General features: G+C 53.2%; 1 protein-coding gene across 1 annotated transcript in view; it reads right to left on the bottom strand.

The window, feature by feature from the left end:
* Positions 1-23,428, bottom strand: part of LOC116955462 (uncharacterized) — a 200,939-nt gene that overhangs the window by 67,805 nt on the left and 109,706 nt on the right. The window contains exons 22-31 of the mRNA XM_076052996.1: positions 21,472-21,516; positions 18,270-18,323; positions 17,433-17,477; positions 16,032-16,085; positions 14,190-14,243; positions 13,676-13,729; positions 6,061-6,114; positions 4,070-4,123; positions 3,801-3,845; positions 381-425 (exon numbers count right to left, since the gene is read on the bottom strand). Of these exons, the coding sequence (XP_075909111.1) occupies positions 381-425; positions 3,801-3,845; positions 4,070-4,123; positions 6,061-6,114; positions 13,676-13,729; positions 14,190-14,243; positions 16,032-16,085; positions 17,433-17,477; positions 18,270-18,323; positions 21,472-21,516 (504 nt within the window). The remainder of the gene's footprint in view (positions 1-380; positions 426-3,800; positions 3,846-4,069; positions 4,124-6,060; positions 6,115-13,675; positions 13,730-14,189; positions 14,244-16,031; positions 16,086-17,432; positions 17,478-18,269; positions 18,324-21,471; positions 21,517-23,428) is intronic.

Raw genomic sequence — 23,428 nt, 5'->3', positions numbered from 1 at the left:
GAGGTAGCTCTGTGATATCCACTTCCACGGGCATCTCTGTGTGCACCAGAGTGTCACTTGAAGGAGAAGAAGGAATCTCAGAGGTAGCGCTCTGATATCCGCTTCCACGGGCCCTTCTGTGTGCACCAGAGTGTCACTTGAAGGAGAAGGAATCTCAGAGGTAGCGCTCTGATATCCGCTTCCACGGGCCTCTCTGTGTGCACCAGAGTGTCACTTGAAGGAGAAGAAGGAATCTCAGAGGTAGCTCTGTGATATCCACTTCCACGGGCCGTTCTCTTAACACACGGAGAGCCGCGCTGCTCTGCGAGACCTCCGAACGGATTCTTCGTCTCGTCACGCCGCCGGCGAAGATCGAAAGTTCGTCGCGATTTAGGACTCACGAGAAATCCTTGCTCCCCCTTGTCCCCGACTTCACCCATCGGTCCCTGTAAAGTTGAACACACGCGCGAGCACACACACACATACACACACACACACACGCGAGCACACACACACGCACACACACATACACACATACACATACATACACACACACATACACACACACGCACGCGAGCACACGCACACGCACACACACGAGCACACACACACGCACACACACACACACGAGCACACACAGACATACACACACACGCGCGCGCGCACGCACACACATACACACACACGTGAGCACACACACACACGCACGCACACGCGAGCACACACAAACACGCACACACACACACACGCGCGCGCGCACGCACACACATACACACACGCGAGCACACACACATACACACACACATACACACACACACACACGAGCACACACACACACGCGCACACACACGAGCACACACACACACACGAGCACACACACACACACACGCGCGCACACACACGAGCACACACACACATATACACACACACACGCACACACACACACATATACACACACACACATATACACACACACGCAAACACACACACACGCACACACACACAAATACACGCACGCACACAGACACACAGACACAAACACGCGCGCACGCACACCACAAAAGTGGCATCATTAGAGGCGTAACAGACAATCACGGTTGTTTATAATGATCAATGATTTGCCTGTTTCGGGTGGGAGGGGGCATCGGATTGGAATTTCTAATCGACACAGCGATTCAGCCGCAAAATTGTGATGAGCCCCGGTAGTCTGGATGTTTGTTCACTATGGTTCGACTGAACGGAATCGATACAATTAATCTCGATTAACGATCCACAATGACCGTATAGGGGCAAATCTCTGATCGGTGATTTTGTCGGATGTACGATTTTATCGCTCTGTGACATCATCACGGTGATTACGAGATGTTAACAACCTCGCCTGGTGTACAGGAGGTCGTGGGTTCCACCACCACCACCATCATCATCATCACGGTGGCTAGGAGATGTTGACTACCTCGCCTGGTGTACAGGAGGTCGTGGGTTCCACCACCACCATCATCATCACGGTGACTAGGAGATGTTAACTACCTAGCCTGGTGTACAGGAGGTCGTGGGTTCCACCACCACCACCATCATCATCACGGTGGCTAGGAGATGTTGACTACCTCGCCTGGTATACAGGAGGTCGTGGGTTCCACCACCACCACCATCATCATCATCACGGTGGCTAGGAGATGTTAACTACCTCGCCTGGTGTACAGGAGGTCGTGGGTTCCACCACCACCACCATCATCATCATCACGGTGGCTAGGAGATGTTAACTACCTCGCCTGGTGTACAGGAGGTCGTGGGTTCGATCCCGACCCTGATGCCTGCTGTATATTTGGAGTTTGCTTGTCTCTCTCTCTCATCATCACGGTGATTACGAGATGTTAACTTACATCGCCTGGTATACAGGAGGTCGTGGGTTCGATCCAGACCCTGATGCCTGCTGCTGCTGTATATTTGGAGTTTGCGTGTCTCTCTCTCTCATCATCATCACGGTGGCTAGGAGATGTTAACTACCTCGACTGGTGTACAGGAGGTCGTGGGTTCGATCCCGACCCTGACGCCTGCTGCTGCTGTATATTTGGAGTTTGCGTGTCTCTCTCTCTCATCATCATCACGGTGGCTAGGAGATGTTAACTACCTCGCCTGGTGTACAGGAGGTCGTGGGTCCGATCCCTACCCTGATGCCTGCTGCTGATGTATATTTGGAGTTTGTGTGTCTCTCTCTCTCTCTCTCATCATCATCACGGTGGCTAGGAGATGTTAACTGCCTCGCCTGGTGTACAGGAGGTCGTGGGTTCGATCCCGACCCTGATGCCTGCTGTATATTTGGAGTTTGCGTGTCTCTCTCTCTCATCATCATCACGGTGATTACGAGATGTTAACTACCTCGCCTGGTGTACAGGAGGTCGTGGGTCCGATCCCTACCCTGATGCCTGCTGCTGTATATTTGGAGTTTGCATGTCTCTCTCTCTCATCATCATCACGGTGGCTAGGAGATGTTAACTACCTCGCCTGGTGTACAGGAGGTCGTGGGTCCGGTCCCTAACCTGATGCCTGCTGCTGCATATTTGGAGTTTGCGTGTCTCTCTCTCTCTCCCCATGGATTTTTCTCCGGGTCCCCCGGTTGTTCCCTCCAAATTCAGAATCAACGTCACCACGAGTTTCAAGTATTTGACTGCTACACATTTCCACGTGATGTTGATAAGTCACTCCGTTGAGCTATCAGTTGTGATGGCCAGATCCCTTCTGAAATAGAGCCATATAGCTCAGTGGGCCTTACCTGGTAAAATAACAAAATTGTTTTATTATTTAAAGTTAACGGGCAATGCAGTAACTGTGGTAATAGCAGTAGAAGAGTGACAAGGAGGCGACTGTCTGCATGTACGTGTGTGTGTGAAAAACTTATTTCATACCATACGTAGCCAACCGTGCTAATGGGAGGTGCAGTGTTGAGTTTATGGGCAGTGTTGAGTCTATGGGCAGTGTTGAGTCTATGGGCAGTGTTGAGTCTATGGGCAGTGTTGAGTCTATGGGCAGTGTTGAGTCTATGGTGCAGTGTTGAGTCTATGGGCAGTGTTGGGTCTATGGGCAGTGTTGAGTCTATGGTGCAGTGTTGAGTCTATGGGCAGTGTTGAGTCTATGGGCAGTGTTGAGTCTATGGGAAGTAAGTATGTCATGTTGAACTTCTTTCGCACCCTACGTAGCCAACCGCGCTAATTGGAGGTGCGGGGGAAGGACGACAAACTAAACACAAAAATCAGTTCGAGCGAAATGACTTTGTCAATCTAGACGCTGATGATTTTAAAGTGCATGGCTCCCATTGGCTTCCTGATATCGGAGGAAGAAAGCGCATCCGAAAGCGCAACGCGACGATGACCGGGCTAAATTTCGATTTAAAGCTTTCGTGACTGCAAGGATTCATCTTCTTTGGTTCTTTCGGTAAAGTCACCACCACGTAGAATGAGAATAAAATAATAAATTGATAAAATAAAATAACACAATAAAATTCTCACGACGTTTCGGCCACAACACAAGCGCTGTCCTCCAGACAGTCTCGTCCCTTCACCTGATGAAGGCCGCTTGTGTTGTGGCCGAAACGCCGTGAGAATATTATTGTGTTATTTTATTTTATCAATTTATTATTTTATTCTCATTCTACGTGGTGGTAACTTTACCGAAAGAACCAAGGAAGGTGACCGGGCTTGTCGCGTGACGATGGTTCACAGCCCCCCTCTCTGGGTGAAATCCAGCGGGGTATGGCGTGGCTCATTTGTGACTTGCAGCGCCACGCGTGCGAACGCCACGGGTCGAGGGCTCCAATCCGTGCTTACGGTGTCTCCAGGCGCTCCCAGGATCCCAACGTCGCCCGGCGGACCCTGAAGAGGCCAGAGACACAAATCACCGAAGGTCTCACTTGACACTCTGTCGTGCGGCCGCACGGACCATCCCCACGTTACACGCGGGCACGCTGGGAGCCCCGATGCAGCTTAAGATCGCACATTGACGAGCGCGGAGTTTCGCTGGCCAACGGGAGGGTGTGCGGGCAAGCCAAGCCGGGGAGGGGGGCGGGGGGGGATGACACGTGACGGGGAGCCGTTACCTTGATGCCTTGAGACCCGGCCTCTCCTTGAAACCCATCGTCACCTCTGGCTCCCTGGGGCGGGAGATAAAATTGGGAGTGATACGTTCTGGCAAAGTGCAGGCCAGTGCTGCAATGAATGCGATAAATAAACAAAAGATCCGTGGTCCAGCTCTAAGTAACGATTGGGTACATTTGACAGTCGTTATTTGGTAGGTGGGGTGGGGCGATGTTGCTGCTACTGCTGCTGTGTGGTCTAGCCTAGGAGCACCCCCAGTGGCAGCTGTCCCTGTGTGTTAGTCTGTCACTAGGGGAGGCGATGTTGCTACTGCTGCTGTGTGGTTTAGCCTAGGGGGCACCCCCAGTGGCAGCTGTCCCCGTGTGTTAGTCTGTCAGTAGGGGAGGCGATGTCGCTGCTGCTGCTGCTGTGTGGTCTAGCCTAGGGGGCACCCCCAGTGGCAGCTGTCTCTGCGTGACGAAGGGCCTGCGTTTTCCCAGGCACAGGCTGTGGTAGCGTCACAATAGCGGGGGGGCGGATGTCGCCAGCGCGTTCTCCCAAACGAAGAAGCCGCGGTGTAAGTGTTCGAACTTGGCGAGTTTGTGCCGTGACGCAGGCACAGGAAGGCCTCTGCTCTTTTGCGAGCGACCCCTCCAAGGCGATCTTCGGCGTCCACCACGTGTGCCGTGTGCTCATTTATTTATTTTCTCGCACGAGTCTCCCTCTCGACGTGCGTGCGTTGTGCGCGCGCGGGGAGCGGTGGTGCAGCGGTTAGCACTACGCTGCGCTACGAACCTGGCGACCCGAGTTCGATTCCCGCATTGATTGTGTCCCATCCCGAGAGGACAATTTCTCAGGCGACTGAGGCCGCCTAGAATTGGTTTCATTGTACCCTAGCGTGTCATCAGCAATGTGCGCGTGTGTGTGTGTGTTAATGTGGAGCGGTGGTGCAGCGGTTAGCGCTACGCTGCGCTACGAAACCCGGCGAACCGGGATTCGATTCCCGCTCACGGACAACACCGGTGACGATTATCTGAACCGGTCCTGGGCCTCCCCCTAGGTCGACTCGGCCTCAAATGAGTACCCGGTGCGGTGCGTAAACATCGCCGCTGGGGAGACAAAGGCGGCCGGGCGTGGTGCTGGCCGTCCACCCCCTCGTGTGCCGTTCCGGCCTTGCTAGGCGCTCGCTAACAGCACTTGCCCCGACAGCCTGCTAAAGGCTACACGGGGAGTTATTTGTGCGTGCAGCGCTTTACAATTTCGTTTTGGAAGGCGCTTCGTGAAAATCACAGATAATTACGAATACACCCGATAATAGGTTTTTCCCCTTTTTTCTGGCAACAAAACAGCCGTGTTAAGATGTTAAAACACCAAACTGAAATCTTCTTTTTTTACGAGGAATCATGTTACTGCATTCTGACCACAATGCTTGTGGTCAGAATGCAAACAACAAAAAAACGCACTCTGATAATAAATGTGGCATTGTCCTTGAAACTGATTGGTCCACACCAGAGACAACTTTCTTCGGAGCGTGTTTATATTTTACCAGGTGAGGCCCACTGGCGTATCACCATGCGGACATTTTTTTATCAGCCAAACACTCTAAATATAAACCCGGAGGACCCGGAGAGAGACACTGCCAACTCCAAATATACAGCAGCAGCAGCAGCAGGCGTCATGGTCGGGATCGAATCCACGGCCTCCTGTACACCAGGCGAGGTTGTTAACATCTCCTATCCACCGTGATGATGATAGGAGAGAGAGAGAGACACGCAAACTCCAAATATACAGCAGCAGGCGTCAGGATCGGGATCGAACCCACGGCCTCCTGTACACCAGGCGAGGCAGTTAACATCTCGTCAGGCGAAGGTAGTAACCAGGATGGCCTGCCGGATTCGAACCGCGAGCTTCGACAACGGGCGGTGAACGCGGCTACCGCTGGGCGCCCGACGTTGGTTAAACGTTGGTTAAACGTTGGTTGAACGTTGGTTAAACATTAAACGTTGCAACTCACCCTTTTGCCTTTAATTCCCGACTTGCCTGGAGGGCCTCTGTCTCCCTGCAAGCCCTGGGGGATGGACATGAGTTCGCAGGGAGACCGTCACGGCAGCCACAGGATCAGCACTCTCACACTGACCACGTCACGAGGGATGAGCCAACCACTGCTCAAGTCGAGATCCAACACGCACCGATTCAGTCACTCACTCACTCACACAACCAGTCACACACTCACACACTCACACAGTCACACACTCACTTACTCACACAACCAGTCACACACTCACACAGTCACTCACTCACTCACACAGTCACTCACTCACTCACACAACCAGTCACACACTCACACAGTCACTCACACAGTCATACACTCACTCACACATTCACTCACTCACTCACACAGTCACTCACACAGTCACTCACTCACTCACACAACCAGTCACACACTCACACAGTCAGTCACTCACTCACTCACACAACCAGTCACTCACTCACTCACACAGTCACACACTCACTCACACAGTCATACACTCACTCACACATTCACTCACTCACTCACACAGTCATACACTCACTTACTCACACAACCAGTCACACACTCACACAGTCACTCACTCACTCACACAACCAGTCACACACTCACACAGTCACTCACTCACACAACCAGTCACACACTCACACAGTCACTCACTCACTCACACAGTCACACAGTCACTCACACAGTCAGTCACTCACTCACTCACACAACCAGTCACACACTCACACAGTCACTCACTCACTCACACAGTCACACACTCACACACTCACACAGTCACTCACTCACTCACACAACCAGTCACTCACTCACACAGTCACTCACTCACTCACACAACCAGTCACACACTCACACAGTCACTCACTCACTCACACAACCAGTCACACACTCACACAGTCACACAGTCACTCACACAGTCACTCACACAGTCAGTCACTCACTCACTCACACAACCAGTCACACACTCACTCACTCACACAGTCACTCACTCACTCACACAACCAGTCACACACTCACTCACTCACACAGTCACACACTCACACAGTCACTCACTCACTCACACAACCAGTCACACACTCACTCACTCACACAGTCACACACTCACACAGTCACTCACTCACTCACACAACCAGTCACACACTCACTCACTCACACAGTCACACACTCACACAGTCACTCACTCACTCACACAACCAGTCACACACTCACACAGTCAGTCACTCACTCACTCACACAACCAGTCACACACTCACACAGTCAGTCACTCACTCACTCACACAGTCATACACTCACTCACACAGTCACTCACTCACTCACACAACCAGTCACACACTCACACAGTCACTCACTCACTCACACAGTCAGTCACTCACTCACTCACACAACCAGTCACACACTCACACAGTCACTCACTCACTCACACAGTCACACACTCACTCACACAGTCACTCACTCACTCACACAGACAGTCACACACTCACACACTCACACAGTCACTCACTCACTCACACAACCAGTCACACACTCACACAGTCACTCACTCACTCACACAACCAGTCACACACTCACACAGTCACTCACTCACACAACCAGTCACACACTCACACAGTCACTCACTCACTCACACAACCAGTCACACACTCACTCACTCACACAGTCACTCACACAGTCAGTCACTCACTCACTCACACAACCAGTCACACACTCACACACTCACACAGTCATACACTCACTCACACATTCACTCACTCACTCACACAGTCACTCACACAGTCACTCACTCACTCACACAACCAGTCACACACTCACACAGTCAGTCACTCACTCACTCACACAACCAGTCACTCACTCACTCACTCACACAGTCACACACTCACTCACACAGTCATACACTCACTCACACATTCACTCACTCACTCACACAGTCATACACTCACTTACTCACACAACCAGTCACACACTCACACAGTCACTCACTCACTCACACAACCAGTCACACACTCACACAGTCACTCACTCACACAACCAGTCACACACTCACACAGTCACTCACTCACTCACACAACCAGTCACACACTCACACAGTCACTCACTCACTCACACAACCAGTCACACACTCACACAGTCACTCACTCACTCACACAACCAGTCACACACTCACACAGTCACTCACTCACTCACACAGTCAGTCACTCACTCACTCACACAACCAGTCACACACTCACACAGTCACTCACTCACTCACACAGTCATACACTCACTCACACAGTCACTCACTCACTCACACAGTCAGTCACTCACTCACACAACCAGTCACACACTCACACAGTCAGTCACTCACTCACACAGTCAGTCACTCACTCACACAACCAGTCACACACTCACACAGTCAGTCACTCACTCACTCACACAGTCAGTCACTCACTCACTCACACAACCAGTCACACACTCACACAGTCAGTCACTCACTCACTCACACAGTCAGTCACTCACTCACTCACACAACCAGTCACACACTCACACAGTCAGTCACTCACTCACACAACCAGTCACACACTCACTCACTCACACAGTCACTCACACAGTCATACACTCACTCACACATTCACTCACCACTCACTCACACAGTCACTCACTCACTCACACAACCAGTCATACACTCACTCACACATTCACTCACTCACTCACACAGTCACTCACACAGTCACTCACTCACTCACACAACCAGTCACTCACTCACTCACACAGTCACTCACTCACTCACCCACTCACTCAGTCAGTCACTCACTCACTCACACAACCAGTCACACACTCACACAGTCAGTCACTCACTCACTCACACAGTCATACACTCACTCACACATTCACTCACTCACTCACACAGTCACTCACACAGTCACTCACTCACTCACACAACCAGTCACTCACTCACTCACACAGTCACTCACTCACTCACCCACTCACTCAGTCAGTCACTCACTCACTCACACAACCAGTCGCACACTCACACAGTCAGTCACTCACTCACTCACACAGTCATACACTCACTCACACATTCACTCACTCACTCACACAGTCACTCACACAGTCACTCACTCACTCACACAACCAGTCACTCACTCACTCACACAGTCACTCACTCACTCACCCACTCACTCAGTCAGTCACTCACTCACTCACACAACCAGTCGCACACTCACACAGTCACTCACTCGCTCACCCACTCACTCACACAGTCAGTCACTCACTCACTCACACAACCAGTCACACACTCACCCACACACTCACTCACATAGTCAGTCACTCACTCGCTCACTCACCCACTCACTCAACAACCAGTCACTCACTCACTCACACAGTCAGTCACTCACTCACTCACCCACACACTCACTCACGCACACAGTCAGTCACACACTCACTCACCCACTCACTCGCACAGTCAATCACACACTCACTCACACAGTCAGTCACACACTCACTCAATCACTCACCCACTCACTCACACAGTCAGTCACTCACTCACTCACTCTCCCACACACTCACAGAGTCAGTCACACACTCACAACACCCACCCACTCACTCTCACAGTCAGTCACACTCATTCACTCACTCACCCACTCACTCACTCGCACAGTCAGTCACACACTCACTCACTCGCCCACCCACTCATTCACAGTCAGTAACACACTCACCCACCCACTCACACAGTCAGTCACACACTCACTCACTCACCCACTCACAAACTTACTCGCACAGTCAGTCACACACTCACTCACTCACCCACCCACTCACTCACACAGTCAGTCAAACACTCACTCACTCACCCACTCAATCACTCACTCACACAGTCATTCACTCACTCACCCACTCACTCAGTCACCCAGTCACCCACCTTCTCACTCAGTCACCCAGTAACTCACACACCCACGCACTCACCAACTAACTCACACACTAACCCACCCACTCACCAACTAACTCACACACTAACCCACACACTCACCAACTAACTCACACACTAACCCACCCACTCACCAACTAACTAACACACTAACCCACCCACTCACCAACTAACTCACACACTAACCCACCCACTCACCAACTAACTCACACACTAATCAACCCACCCACTCACCCACTAACTCACGCACTAACCAACCCACCCACTCACCAACTAACTCACACACTAACCCACCCACTCACCAACTAACTCACACACTAACCCACCCACCCACTCACCCACTAACTCACACACTAACCCACCCACTCACCAACTAACTCACACACTAACTAACCCACTCACCCACTAACTCACACACTAACCCACCCACCCACTCACCAACTAACTCACACACTAACCCACCCACCCACTCACCAACTAACTCACACACTAACCCACCCACCCACTCACCAACTAACTCACACACTAATCAACCCACCCACTCACCAACTAACTCACACACTAACCAACCCACCCACTCACCAACTAACTCACACACTAACCCACCCACTCACCAACTAACTCACACACTAACCCACCCACTCACCAACTAACTCACACACTAACCCACCCACCCACTCACCAACTAACTCACACACTAACCCACCCACTCACCAACTAACTCACACACTAACCCACCCACTCACTCACCCACTAACTCACACACTAACCAACCCACCCACTCACCAACTAACTCACACACTAACCCACCCACTCACCAACTAACTCACACACTAACCCACCCACCCAGTCACCCACTAACTCACACACTAACCCACCCACTCACCAACTAACTCACACACTAACCCACCCACCCACTTACCAACTAACTCACACACTAACCCACCCACCCAGTCACCCACTAACTCACACACTAACCCACCCACCCCGTCACCCACTAACTCACACACTAACCCACCCACTCACCAACTAACTCACACACTAACCCACCCACTCACCAACTAACTCACACACTAACCCACCCACTCACCCACTAACTCACACACTAACCCACCCACTCACCAACTAACTCACACACTAACCCACCCACTCACCAACTAACTCACACACTAACCCACCCACCCACTCAACAACTAACTCACACACTAACCCACCCACCCACCCACTCACCAACTAACTCACACACTAACCCACCCACTCACCAACTAACTCACACACTAACCCACCCACCCACTCACCAACTAACTCACACACTAACCCACCCACTCACCAACTAACTCACACACTAATCAACCCACCCACTCACCCACTAACTCACGCACTAACCAACCCACCCACTCACCAACTAACTCACACACTAACCCACCCACTCACCAACTAACTCACACACTAACCCACCCACCCACTCACCCACTAACTCACACACTAACCCACCCACTCACCAACTAACTCACACACTAACTAACCCACTCACCCACTAACTCACACACTAACCCACCCACCCACTCACCAACTAACTCACACACTAACCCACCCACTCACCAACTAACTCACACACTAACCAACCCACCCACTCACCAACTAACTCACACACTAACCCACCCACTCACCAACTAACTCACACACTAACCCACCACTCACCAACTAACTCACACACTAACCCACCCACCCACTCACCAGTTAACTCACACACTAACCCACCCACCCACTCACCAACTAACTCACACACTAACCCACCCACTCACCAACTAACTCACACACTAACCCACTCGGGACGTATCTCACCTCTACACACCCACCCCCTACCCCCCACCCCACCCCCCACCCACCCACCCTCCCCCCACCCACCCACCCACCCACCCCCCACACCCCACACTCCCCCCCACCCCCACCCTACCCCACCCCCCCCCCCCACCCCCACACCACCCCACCCCCCACCCCACCCACTAACTCCACCCCCCACCACCACCCCACACCCCACCCACCCCCACCCCCACCCCACCCACCCACACCCCTACCCCACACTACCCACCCCACACCCACCCACCACCACACACCCCCACCCACTCACCCACTAACTCACACACTACCCACCCACTCACCAACTAACTCACACCCTACCCACCCACCCACCACCAACTAACTCACACACTAACCCACCCACCCACTCACCAACTAACTCACACACTAACCCACCTCACCCACTAACTCACACACTAACCCACCCACTCACCAACTAACTCACACCCTAACCCACCCACCCACTCACCAACTAACTCACACACTAACCCACCCACCCACTCACCAACTAACTCACACACTAACCCACCCACTCACCCAACTAACTCACACACTAACCCACCCACTCACCAACTAACTCACACACTAACCAACCCACCCACTCACCAACTAACTCACACACTAACCCACCCACCCACTCACCAACTAACTCACACACTAACCCACCCACCCACTCACCAACTAACTCACACACTAACCCACCCACCCACTCACCACTAACTCACACACTAACCCACCCACTCACCCACTAACTCACACACTAACCCACCCACCCACTCACCAACTAACTCACACACTAACCCACCCACTCACCCACTAACTCACACACTAACCCACCCACCCACTCACCAACTAACTCACACACTAACCCACCCACCCACTCACCCACTAACTCACACACTAACCCACCCACTCACCAACTAACTCACACACTAACCCACCCACTCACCAACTAACTCACACACTAACCCACCCACTCACCAACTAACTCACACACTAACCCACCCACCCACTCACCAACTAACTCACACACTAACCCACCCACTCACCCACTAACTCACACACTAACCCACCCACCCACTCACCAACTAACTCACACACTAACCCACCCACCCACTCACCAACTAACTCACACACTAACCCACCCACTCACCAACTAACTCACACACTAACCCACCCACCCACTCACCAACTAACTCACACACTAACCCACCCACTCACCCACTAACTCACACACTAACCCACCCACCCACTCACCAACTAACTCACACACTAACCCACCCACCCACTCACCAACTAACTCACACACCAACCCACCCACTCACCAACTAACTCACACACTAACCCACCCACCCACTCACCAACTAACTCACACACTAACCCACCCACCCACTCACCCACTAACTCACACACTAACCAACCCACCCACTCACCAACTAACTCACACACTAACCCACCCACCCACTCACCAACTAACTCACACACTAACCCACCCACCCACTCACCAACTAACTCACACACTAACCCACCCACCCACTCACCCACTAACTCACACACTAACCCACCCACTCACCACACTTCTCTTTCTCCTTCCCTCTCCGCCCTCATCTCACTCCACTCCCCTCCACGCTCTCTCCTGCCTCTCCCCTCTCATCTCACTCCACTCCCCTCCACGCTCTCTCCTGCCTCTCCCCTCTCATCTCACTCCGGTCTAATCACTGTGGTTGGGGCGGCTGACCCCGGATTGTAACCCAGGCTCTCAGTGGTGACAGCTCAGCGTCTGACCTCCGACCTCTGACCCCCCACCACCCGGCCTCCTCTGTACATTTTGCAACTCACGGGAATGCCTTGACGTCCCAGAGATCCCGGATCACCGATCGATCCAAAGTGACCCTGAAGGAAGCATACAGAGTCCATGAATTCAAAGGGACGAGACGGAGCGGCCTCACCCATTGAGTGGAGACATCGGCACAGAGGACATCGGTTGCTGGAGAGGAGACAGCGTGTGGAGGGGAGTGGAGTGAGATGAGAGGGGAGAGGCAGGAGAGAGCGTGGAGGGGGGTGGAGTGAGATGAGAGGGGAGACGCAGGAGAGAGCGTGGAGGGGGGTGAGATGAGAAGGGAGAGGCAGGAGAGTGCGTGGAGTGGAGTGAGATGAGAGGGGGGAGGCAGGAGAGTGAGTTGAGGGGGTGGAGTGAGATGAGAGGGGAGAGGCAGGAGAGAGCGTGGAGGGGATTAGAGTGAGATGAGAGGGGAGTAGAGTGAGATGAGAGGCAGGAGAGAGCGTGGAGGGGGGTGGAGCTGTGAGCGCCTCTGCCAAGGGCTCCCCATTGAGCGACTTCGCTCCGACTCACCGGAACTCCCTTCTCTCCAGGTGGACCTGGCGACCCCATAAACCCTCGGGCTCCCTGGCAACAACAACAACAACAAAGGAAACCAACAAGTTCCCAGCGGCCCCGCGTACATCGCCACGTGCTGCAGAGTGAGCGGAGTTTGTCCGTTCTCCCCCTGGCTCTGCACGGACTCCCCGGTTCCCCGCGCCACAGCAAAAATAAACCCCACACAGCGCAAGCCAGCATTGGTCAGACATCCCGATGCTGAACAGAGGCACACTGTTGCGATGGCAGTGGCAGCAACATGGCTCCACCCCTCCTTCTCTTACTGTTGAAACCTGGCCGGGCCCTCCAGACAAAGCGTCTTGAGACTCGCCGAGTCGGTTTCGCAGGTAGTAGTAGTCGTAGTAGTAGGAGAGTGAGTTCAACACGGAGGAGAAGCAGTAGTCGGCTTTCCCAAGCAATCCGTAACAGAGGTGTTTTTTCGTTTTAATATTCTTGGTTCTTTCGGTAAAGTCACCGCCGCGTAGAAGGGAAACAATAAAATAATAAAAATATAAAACAGTAAAATTCTCACGACGTTTCGACTGCAACACAAGCAATCATCATCAGGTGTGAAGACCACAGCAAGAACATTTGAAAAGAGTGGCGGTTTTTTGTTTAAAGTCAGCACCACGGAGAGCGATTTAGCAGTCATTCAGATGGACGAGTCCATCTATGTTCGGAAAAGAGGAGGGGGGAGACGAAAATAATGGATGCGGTCTGAGAATTTTATTGTTTTTATATTTTTATTATTTTATTGTTTCCCTTCTACGTGGTGGTGGCTTTACCGAAAGAACCAAGAATATGAATCCCTGCAGTCACGAAAGCTTTCAATCAAGAGGCGTTTGTTGTTGTTGTTGCGGGAATCGAACTCGGGACGCCGGGTTCGTAGTGCAGCGCCGCGCTAACCGCCGCTGCACCGCCACTCCTCGCTTCACGCACAACGCACGCAACGACACACACGCCCCCTGCCTGCATCCATCCGGTCCAAAAACGTCGGATCTGCCTCGCAGACACGAAGGGATTTACGCTTCCGTTCCTTTCTGTTGCTTCTTGATGCTGGTGGAGACGACTTTTCTGAGAGGGTTGGCCTACGAAGCGACGGGTCTGCGCCGACACTCACCGTGCTCACCGCACGCTCCCCACGCTCACCGCGTTCACCACGCTCCCCACACTCACCACGCTCACAGCACGCTCACCACGTTCGCCACGCTCACTACGCTCACCACGCTCACCACACTCACCACACTCACCGCACGCTCCCCACGCTCACCGTACGCTCACCGTACGCTCACCACGCTCACCGACACTCACCACGCTCACCGCCCGCTCACCGCGTTCACCGTACGCTCACCGTACGCTACGTTCACCGACGCTCACTACGCTCACCGCACGTTCACTACGCTCCCCACGCTCAACGCGTTCACCGACGCTCACCACGCTCACCACACTCACCACGCTCACCACGTTCGCCACGCTCACCACGCTCACCACGCTCACCGCACGCTCACCACGCTCACCACACTCACCACGCTCACCACGTTCGCCATGCTCACCACACTCATCACACTCACCACACTCACCACACTCACCACGCTCACCGCGCTCACCAGACCGAGTTGTCGTTTTGTTCGTGGCGTGCGGCGTCGTTCCAAGCGCCGTGCCGAAATTGGACCGTTCGGCGCGGCGATTCGGCTCGTGGCGAATTACTACGACACCGTGCGTGTGTGTGCCGAAAGGGCGGCCGTGCCGAATTACCCCCAATTACGAATTCTCACATAATGAGGTTTTACTGCGATAAATAAAAACCAGATTCTTTACCTTCTGTCCAACTTGACCCATCCTCCCCATGCGCCCAAGATTGCCCAATGGGCCCTGCGAAGAAACGGAGTTCACAATTTAGGGCGGTCATCATCATCATCATATTTTTTGGGTCTTTCGTTAAAGTCACGCATGTAGGTTCAAAGAAGATAACAAAAATAACCAAAAACTACGACGTTTTTTTTTTATTTGAACCTTTCTACGCGATTCATCTTCTTTGGTTCTTTCGGTAAAGTCCCCGCCACGTAGAATGAGAATAAAGTAATAAATTAATAAAAATAAAGTAACACAACAAAATTCTCACGACGTTTCGGCCACAACACAAGTGGCCTTCATCAGGTGAAGGGACGAGACTGTCTTCTTCCCTTCACCTGATGACGAGACAGTCTCGTCCCTTCACCTGATGAAGGCCACTTGTGTTGTGGCCGAAACGTCGTGAGAATTTTATTGCGCTACTTTATTTTATTAATTTATTATTTTATTCTCGTTCTACGTGGTGACTTTACCGAAAGAACCAAAGAAGATTAACTCCTGCAGCCACTAAAGCTTTAAGTCAAGATCATTATCGTAATCGACAATCTTCTCCTCCAGTCGACGTCACAATCACAATTGCTGCAATCTTCACCAACAAGATCGATCATCGTTATCACTCATCATCAATCATCATTCATTTCCCATCACTCTCATCATCATCATCATATCTATCATCAATCATCATATATATCTTATCATCATATATTTCTCAACATCATCATCATCATCAAATAACCATCATCACTCCCACCCCCATCATCATCACTGTCAACATAATCATCAATCATCATCATCATCAACCATATCTCAAATCACTCTTCGAAGTCGTCGGATGTACTGGGGGATCGTCAGATCTAACGTTGATTTCCAAATTCAATTGGCTAGAAGAAGCTGCTGCTCCCGGCAGGCAGAGCGAAACGTCGGACTTCAACAACAACCAAGGAACGTTGGCACAACCAGTAAGATGTTAACTCCCTCGCCTGGCATACAGGAGGTGGTGGGTTCGATCCCGACCCCAGAAACCTTGGGAGTTTGCGGTGTCTCCCTCCCTCTCTATCTCCACATTTTCCTTTGCTCTTTCCACATTGCGAATCAACGTCACAACGCGTTAAAGAGGATTTGGCTGCCGCCACGAATATCCACGTGCTGATGACGATCAGCCACTTCGCTGAAGCCGTCGTTTGGGATGGCCAGGCCGCTTCTGTGACAAAGGTTCTAAGCGGCAGCTCGGAAGCGGGCCCGAGCTGGTGAAAATATAAAAAAAAATAATCAGAGGATGAGTTTAGTTTCGTAGTCTAGCTCAGCCCGGCGGAAGCGCACGCGGGCGGTGAGCTACGAGCGGGTGAGCTGCCGCACGCGCGGACTTACCGGGTCTCCGCCGGACCCCACCGGGCCTGCGTCACCCGGCTCCCCCTGTCAACAACCGTCAACAACAACAGCAGCAGCAGCAGCAGGGAAAACAACAACAACAACAGCCATTCGCCACTAAATGCTATTGTGAAGTCACCGCAGTGCTTTTGCCATGCTATCAACCGCACATCCGTTTGGGATGGCTGCCTCCATATGGTGCGAAAGAAGTTCAACATAAATACTGCCCACAGACTCAACACTGCCCACAGACTCAACACTGCCCATAGACTCAACGCTGCCTATAGACTCAACACTGCCCACAGACTCAACACTACCCATAGACTCAACACTGCCCATAGACTCAACACTACCCATAGACTCAACACTATCCCATAGACTCAACACTGCCCATAGACTCAACACTACCCATAGACTCAACACTGCCCATAGACTCAACACTGCCCATAGACTCAACACTGCCCATAGACTCAACACTGCCCACAGACTCAACACTACCCGTAGACTCAACACTGCCCGTAGACTCAACACTATCCCATAGACTTAACACTGCTCGTAGACTCAACACTACCCTAAGACTCAACACTACCCATAGACTCAACACTGCCCGTAGACTCAACACTATCCCATAGACTTAACACTGCCCGTAGACTCAACACTGCCCGTAGACTCAACACTACCCATAAACTCAACACTATCCCATAGACTTAACACTGCCCGTAGACTCAACACTGCCCGTAGACTCAACACTACCCATAAACTCAACACTATCCCATAGACTCAACACTGACTGAATACTATTAGCAGCAGCAGGCATTTCGCAATAAGACGAATTACCTTTGGGCCGAGCAGTCCGCTCGCGCCAGACATTCCCTTCCTCCCCCGGAGGCCCTGCAGAACAGCAGAGCGCTCTTTGGAACCAGGGACCGGACACCACGCGGCGCCCTGCCCAGCAGCAGAGCGGACGACGAGGACGGACACCCGGGGCGAGACCGAGGGACGGAGCGCGTCCCCGACAGGACGCACGTGGTGTGTATGTGTGTGTGTCCGTGTGTCGTCGTGGTGTGTCCGTGTGTGTGTCTGTGTGTCGTCGTGGTGTGTCCGTGTGTGTGTCCGTGTGTCGTCGTGGTGTGTCTGTGTGTGTGTCCGTGTGTCGTCGTGGTGTGTCCGTGTGTGTGTCCGTGTGTCGTCGTGGTGTGTCCGTGTGTGTCCGTGTGTCGTCGTGGTGTGTCTGTGTGTGTCCGTGTGTCGTCGTGGTGTGTCTGTGTGTGTCCGTGTGTCGTCGTGGTGTGTCTGTGTGTGTCCGTGTGTCGTCGTGGTGTGTCTGTGTGTGTGTTCGTGTGTCGTCGTGGTGTGTCTGTGTGTGTGTCCGTGTGTCGTCGTGGTGTGTCTGTGTGTGTGTCCGTGTGTCGTCGTGGTGTGTCTGTGTGTGTGTCCGTGTGTCGTCGTGGTGTGTCTGTGTGTGTCCGTGTGTCGTCGTGGTGTGTCTGTGTGTGTCCGTGTGTCGTCGTGGTGTGTCTGTGTGTGTTCGTGTGTCGTCGTGGTGTGTCTGCGTGTGTCCGTGTGTCGTCGTGGTGTGTCTGTGTGTGTGTCCGTGTGTCGTCGTGGTGTGTCTGTCTGTGTCCATGTGTCGTCGTGGTGTGTCTGTGTGTGTCCGTGTGTCGTCGTGGTGTGTCTGTGTGTGTGTCCGTGTGTCGTCGTGGTGTGTCTGTGTGTGTCCGTGTGTCGTCGTGGTGTGTCTGTGTGTGTCCGTGTGTCGTCGTGGTGTGTCTGTGTGTGTCCGTGTGTCGTCGTGGTGTGTCTGTGTGTGTGTCCGTGTGTCGTCGTGGTGTGTCTGTCTGTGTCCATGTGTCGTCGTGGTGTGTCTGTGTGTGTCCGTGTGTCGTCGTGGTGTGTCTGTGTGTGTCCGTGTGTCGTCGTGGTATGTCTGTGTGTGTCCGTGTGTCGTCGTGGTGTGTCTGTGTGTGTCCGTGTGTCGTCGTGGTGTGTCTGTGTGTGTGTCCGTGTGTCGTCGTGGTGTGTCTGTGTGTGTGTCCGTGTGTCGTCGTGGTGTGTCTGTGTGTGTCCGTGTGTCGTCGTGGTGTGTCTGTGTGTGTGTCCGTGTGTCGTCGTGGTGTATCTGTGTGTGTCCGTGGGTCGTCGTGGTGTGTCTGTGTGTGTGTCCGTGTGTCGTCGTGGTGTGTCTGTCTGTGTCCATGTGTCGTCGTGGTGTGTCTGTGTGTGTCCGTGTGTCGTCGTGGTGTGTCTGTGTGTGTCCGTGTGTCGTCGTGGTGTGTCTGTGTGTGTGTTCGTGTGTCGTCGTGGTGTGTCCGTGTGTGTGTCCGTGTGTCGTCGTGGTGTGTCTGTGTGTGTCCGTGTGTCGTCGTGGTGTGTCTGTGTGTGTGTCTGTGTGTCCGTGTGTCGTCGTGGTGTGTCTGTGTGTGTCCGTGTGTCGTCGTGGTGTGTCCGTGTGTGTGTCCGTGTGTCGTCGTGGTGTGTCTGTGTGTGTGTCCGTGTGTCGTCGTGGTGTGTCTGCGTGTGTCCATGTGTCGTCGTGGTGTGTCTGTGTGTGTCCGTGTGTCGTCGTGGTGTGTCTGTGTGTGTCCGTGTGTCGTCGTGGTGTGTCTGTGTGTGTGTCCGTGTGTCGTCGTGGTGTGTCCGTGTGTGTGTCTGTGTGTCGTCGTGGTGTGTCTGTGTGTGTCCGTGTGTCGTCGTGGTGTGTCTGTGTGTGTCCGTGTGTCGTCGTGGTGTGTCTGTGTGTGTGTCCGTGTGTCCGTGTGTCGTCGTGGTGTGTCTGTGTGTGTCCGTGTGTCGTCGTGGTGTGTCTGTGTGTGTGTGTCCGTGTGTCGTCGTGGTGTGTCTGTGTGTGTCCGTGTGTCGTCGTGGTGTGTCTGTGTGTGTCCGTGTGTCGTCGTGGTGTGTCTGTGTGTGTCCGTGTGTCGTCGTGGTGTGTCTGTGTGTGTGTCCGTGTGTCGTCGTGGTGTGTCTGTGTGTGTCCGTGTGTCGTCGTGGTGTGTCTGTGTGTGTCCGTGTGTCGTCGTGGTGTGTCTGTGTGTGTGTCCGTGTGTCGTCGTGGTGTGTCTGTGTGTGTCCGTGTGTCGTCGTGGTGTGTCTGTGTGTCCGTGTGTCGTCGTGGTGTGTCCGTGTGTCGTCGTGGTGTGTCTGTGTGTGTCCGTGTGTCGTCGTGGGGAGCGGTGGTACAGCGGTTAGCGCTACGCTGCGCTACGAACCCGGCTACGACACGAGTTCGATTCCCGTTCACGGCCACCACCGGTGACGATTATCTGAACCGGTCCTGGGCCTCCTTCCCTAGATCGACTCAGCATCAAACGAGTACCCGGTGCGGTGTGTAGTAAACGACGCCGCCGGGGAGACAAAGGCGGCCGGGCGTGGTGCTGGACACACCCACCACCTCGTGTGCCTCAGTGCCGGCCTTCGTAGGCGCTCGCTAACAGCACTTGCCCCTACAGTCTAGTCAGGCTACACGGGGGATCTTTGTGTGTGCGTGGAGCGTGGGGAGCGGTGGTGCAGCGGTTAGCGCTACGCTGCGCTACGAACCCGGCTACGACCCGAGTTCGATGCCCGCTCACGACGAATAACAGTGGCGAATATCTGAACCGATGGAACAGATGGGGAGTAATCCACACTTCTCCCGGCAGAGCCAGGGGCACGGCTCCTACTCGACACCCACCCACGGGTCAGAAGGGAGTTTCGCAACAACAACAACAACAGCAGCAACAACAACCACATCTGTGTGGTGATTCACCAAGCCTCACACAGGCCACGCCACGCAATTATTCAGCGTCGGGGGGGCAACTTTTAATGACGGGGAAACAATTTTTTGATGCTCGGACCGTTGCGCCACCAGCGAAACATTTCACGAAAACAAACGATCGCCCCCATCGCCCCCGCCAACCCTACCCCGGAACGGAGCGGTCACGTTAGCCGCAAGACGCGTCGGCACAAATTGAAAAACAACATCATCATCATCATCGACAACGACAACGTCACCAACGTTGCAGTGACGGCGGGGTTAACGTTGCGTGAAGTGCGTCGTTACCGTCAAGCCGGGCTTGCCAGGTGGTCCCGTGGGTCCTTGGTCACCCTAGGCGAGACGAACGCAACGCAGGGAAGAGAGCCACGGTGATGTACGTGTGTGTGTGTAGTGGTGTGTGTGTGTAGTGGTGTGTGTGTAGTGGTGTGTGTGGTGTGTGTGTGTAGTGGTGTGTGTGTGTAGTGGTGTGTGTGTAGTGGTGTGTGTGGTGTGTGTGTGTAGTGGTGTGTGTGTGTAGTGGTGTGTGTAGTGGTGTGTGTGTAGTGGTGTGTGTAGTGGTGTGTGTGTGTAGTGGTGTGTGTGTAGTGGTGTGTGTGTGTGTGTAGTGGTGTGTGTGTAGTGGTGTGTGTGTGTGTAGTGGTGTGTGTGTAGTGGTGTGTGTGTGTAGTGGTGTGTGTGTCTAGTGGTGTGTGTAGTGGTGTGTGTCACATCCCCACAACTCAGTGGCCCGTGATCACAAATCTCTATTTAACTCCATCAAAAAAGTAACCTGCAGCGCCACACCTATTACCATCATTAGGGGAAAAAACGGTGATCCAATCTCCGACCCCCAGGAACAGGTTTGCAGATTTGCTGAGCATTTCTGTAAGGTCCTGGGGGAGGGAAAATCCCTCAGCCAGGAAAACATCGTGGCACAAAGTGAGGATGACCCTGCTGAGGCTGCGGTGCCTCAAATATTGGAAGAAGTCACCCCCTGTGAGTGGCTGGCTGAGGTGCCATCTGTTGAGGAAGTACTGAAGGCGATCCGGAGTCTGAGACCAGGAAAGGCAGCGGGCAGAGATGATCTCCCAAGCGAAATGCTGAGGGAAGGTGGCGTTTGTGCACAGACTGCCCTATATGACATCATCTGAACCACTGGACGGGTTCCGCAGGATTGGAAGGATGCCCTGGTGGTCCCCCTTTTTAAGAAGGGGGACCGCACAGACTGTAACAACTACAGGGGCATCTCACTCCTCAGTGTGCCGGGAAAGGTCCTGGCAAGGATTATTCAGCATCGCATTGCCAGGCACGCTGAGGAGAGGCTTGCGGAGCCCCAATGCGGTTTCAGGAAAGGGCGGTCCTGCACAGATGCCATATTTTCTGTCCGTCTGCTACAGCAGAGGTGTAGGGAATTCCAACAAGACCTACATCTCTGCTTTATTGACCTGGTCAAGGCCTATGATACCATCAGTAGGCCTGGGCTCTGGGTCGTTCTTCGTGCTTTTGGAGTACCTGACCCTCTGCTCACGATCATTAAGGACCTTCATGATGGTGAGCGGGCCCGGGTAAAACTACGTGGCCGGGAGTCAGAGCCATTCCCTGTACACCTTGGGGTGCGACAAGGATGTCCTCTGGCTCCCACATTAGTTAACATCTATTTTGACCACGTAGTTCGTGAAGCCTTCAATAGCTGTACCGGGGGAATCTCCATATGGTACAGATATAATGGGAGGCTGATCGATGCCCGGGTGCGGTCAAGGGATGGCTCCCTATTGCTCAACCACGTTTTGTATGCTGATTTGGTAATAGCTGCTCAGTCAGAGGAGGAGTTGGAGACGCTGCTGCTGAGACTGGAGCGTGCCACTAAGAGGTGGGGCCTTACCATCAGCCCCACCAAAACTAGGCACCTGCCTGGGTATTTTGTACCATCGGACACTCCATCCCCACAACTCCCAATCGGTGGTGGGGCAGTTGTGGAGAGAGTGGAGAGTTTCCCATACCTGGGCAGTGTGCTTATGACTGGCTCCAGTTTAACAGCAGAGGTCTCACTCCGAATCAGCCGAGCGGCAATATCTTTTCATCGGTTGCGTAACGCTGTGTGGAAGCTACCTGGTCTGTCGCTCCGCACTAAGCTTCAGGTCTTCTCGGCCACGGTCATTCCCTCCCTTCTCTACGCTTGCGAAACGTGGACCCCCTGGTGGAGCATCTTCACCGGTTGGAGACATTTAGGCTGGCCTGCCTACGATCCATCCTGGGTTTAACC

The sequence above is a fragment of the Petromyzon marinus genome, chromosome 59, assembly GCF_048934315.1.
Source record: "Petromyzon marinus isolate PM22_M1 ecotype Great Lakes invasive population chromosome 59, UKy_Petmar_22M1.pri1.0, whole genome shotgun sequence".
NCBI lineage: Eukaryota > Metazoa > Chordata > Hyperoartia > Petromyzontiformes > Petromyzontidae > Petromyzon > Petromyzon marinus.
Note: the sequence above shows the minus strand (reverse complement) of the source record. Positions and strands in the feature narration are given on the sequence as shown.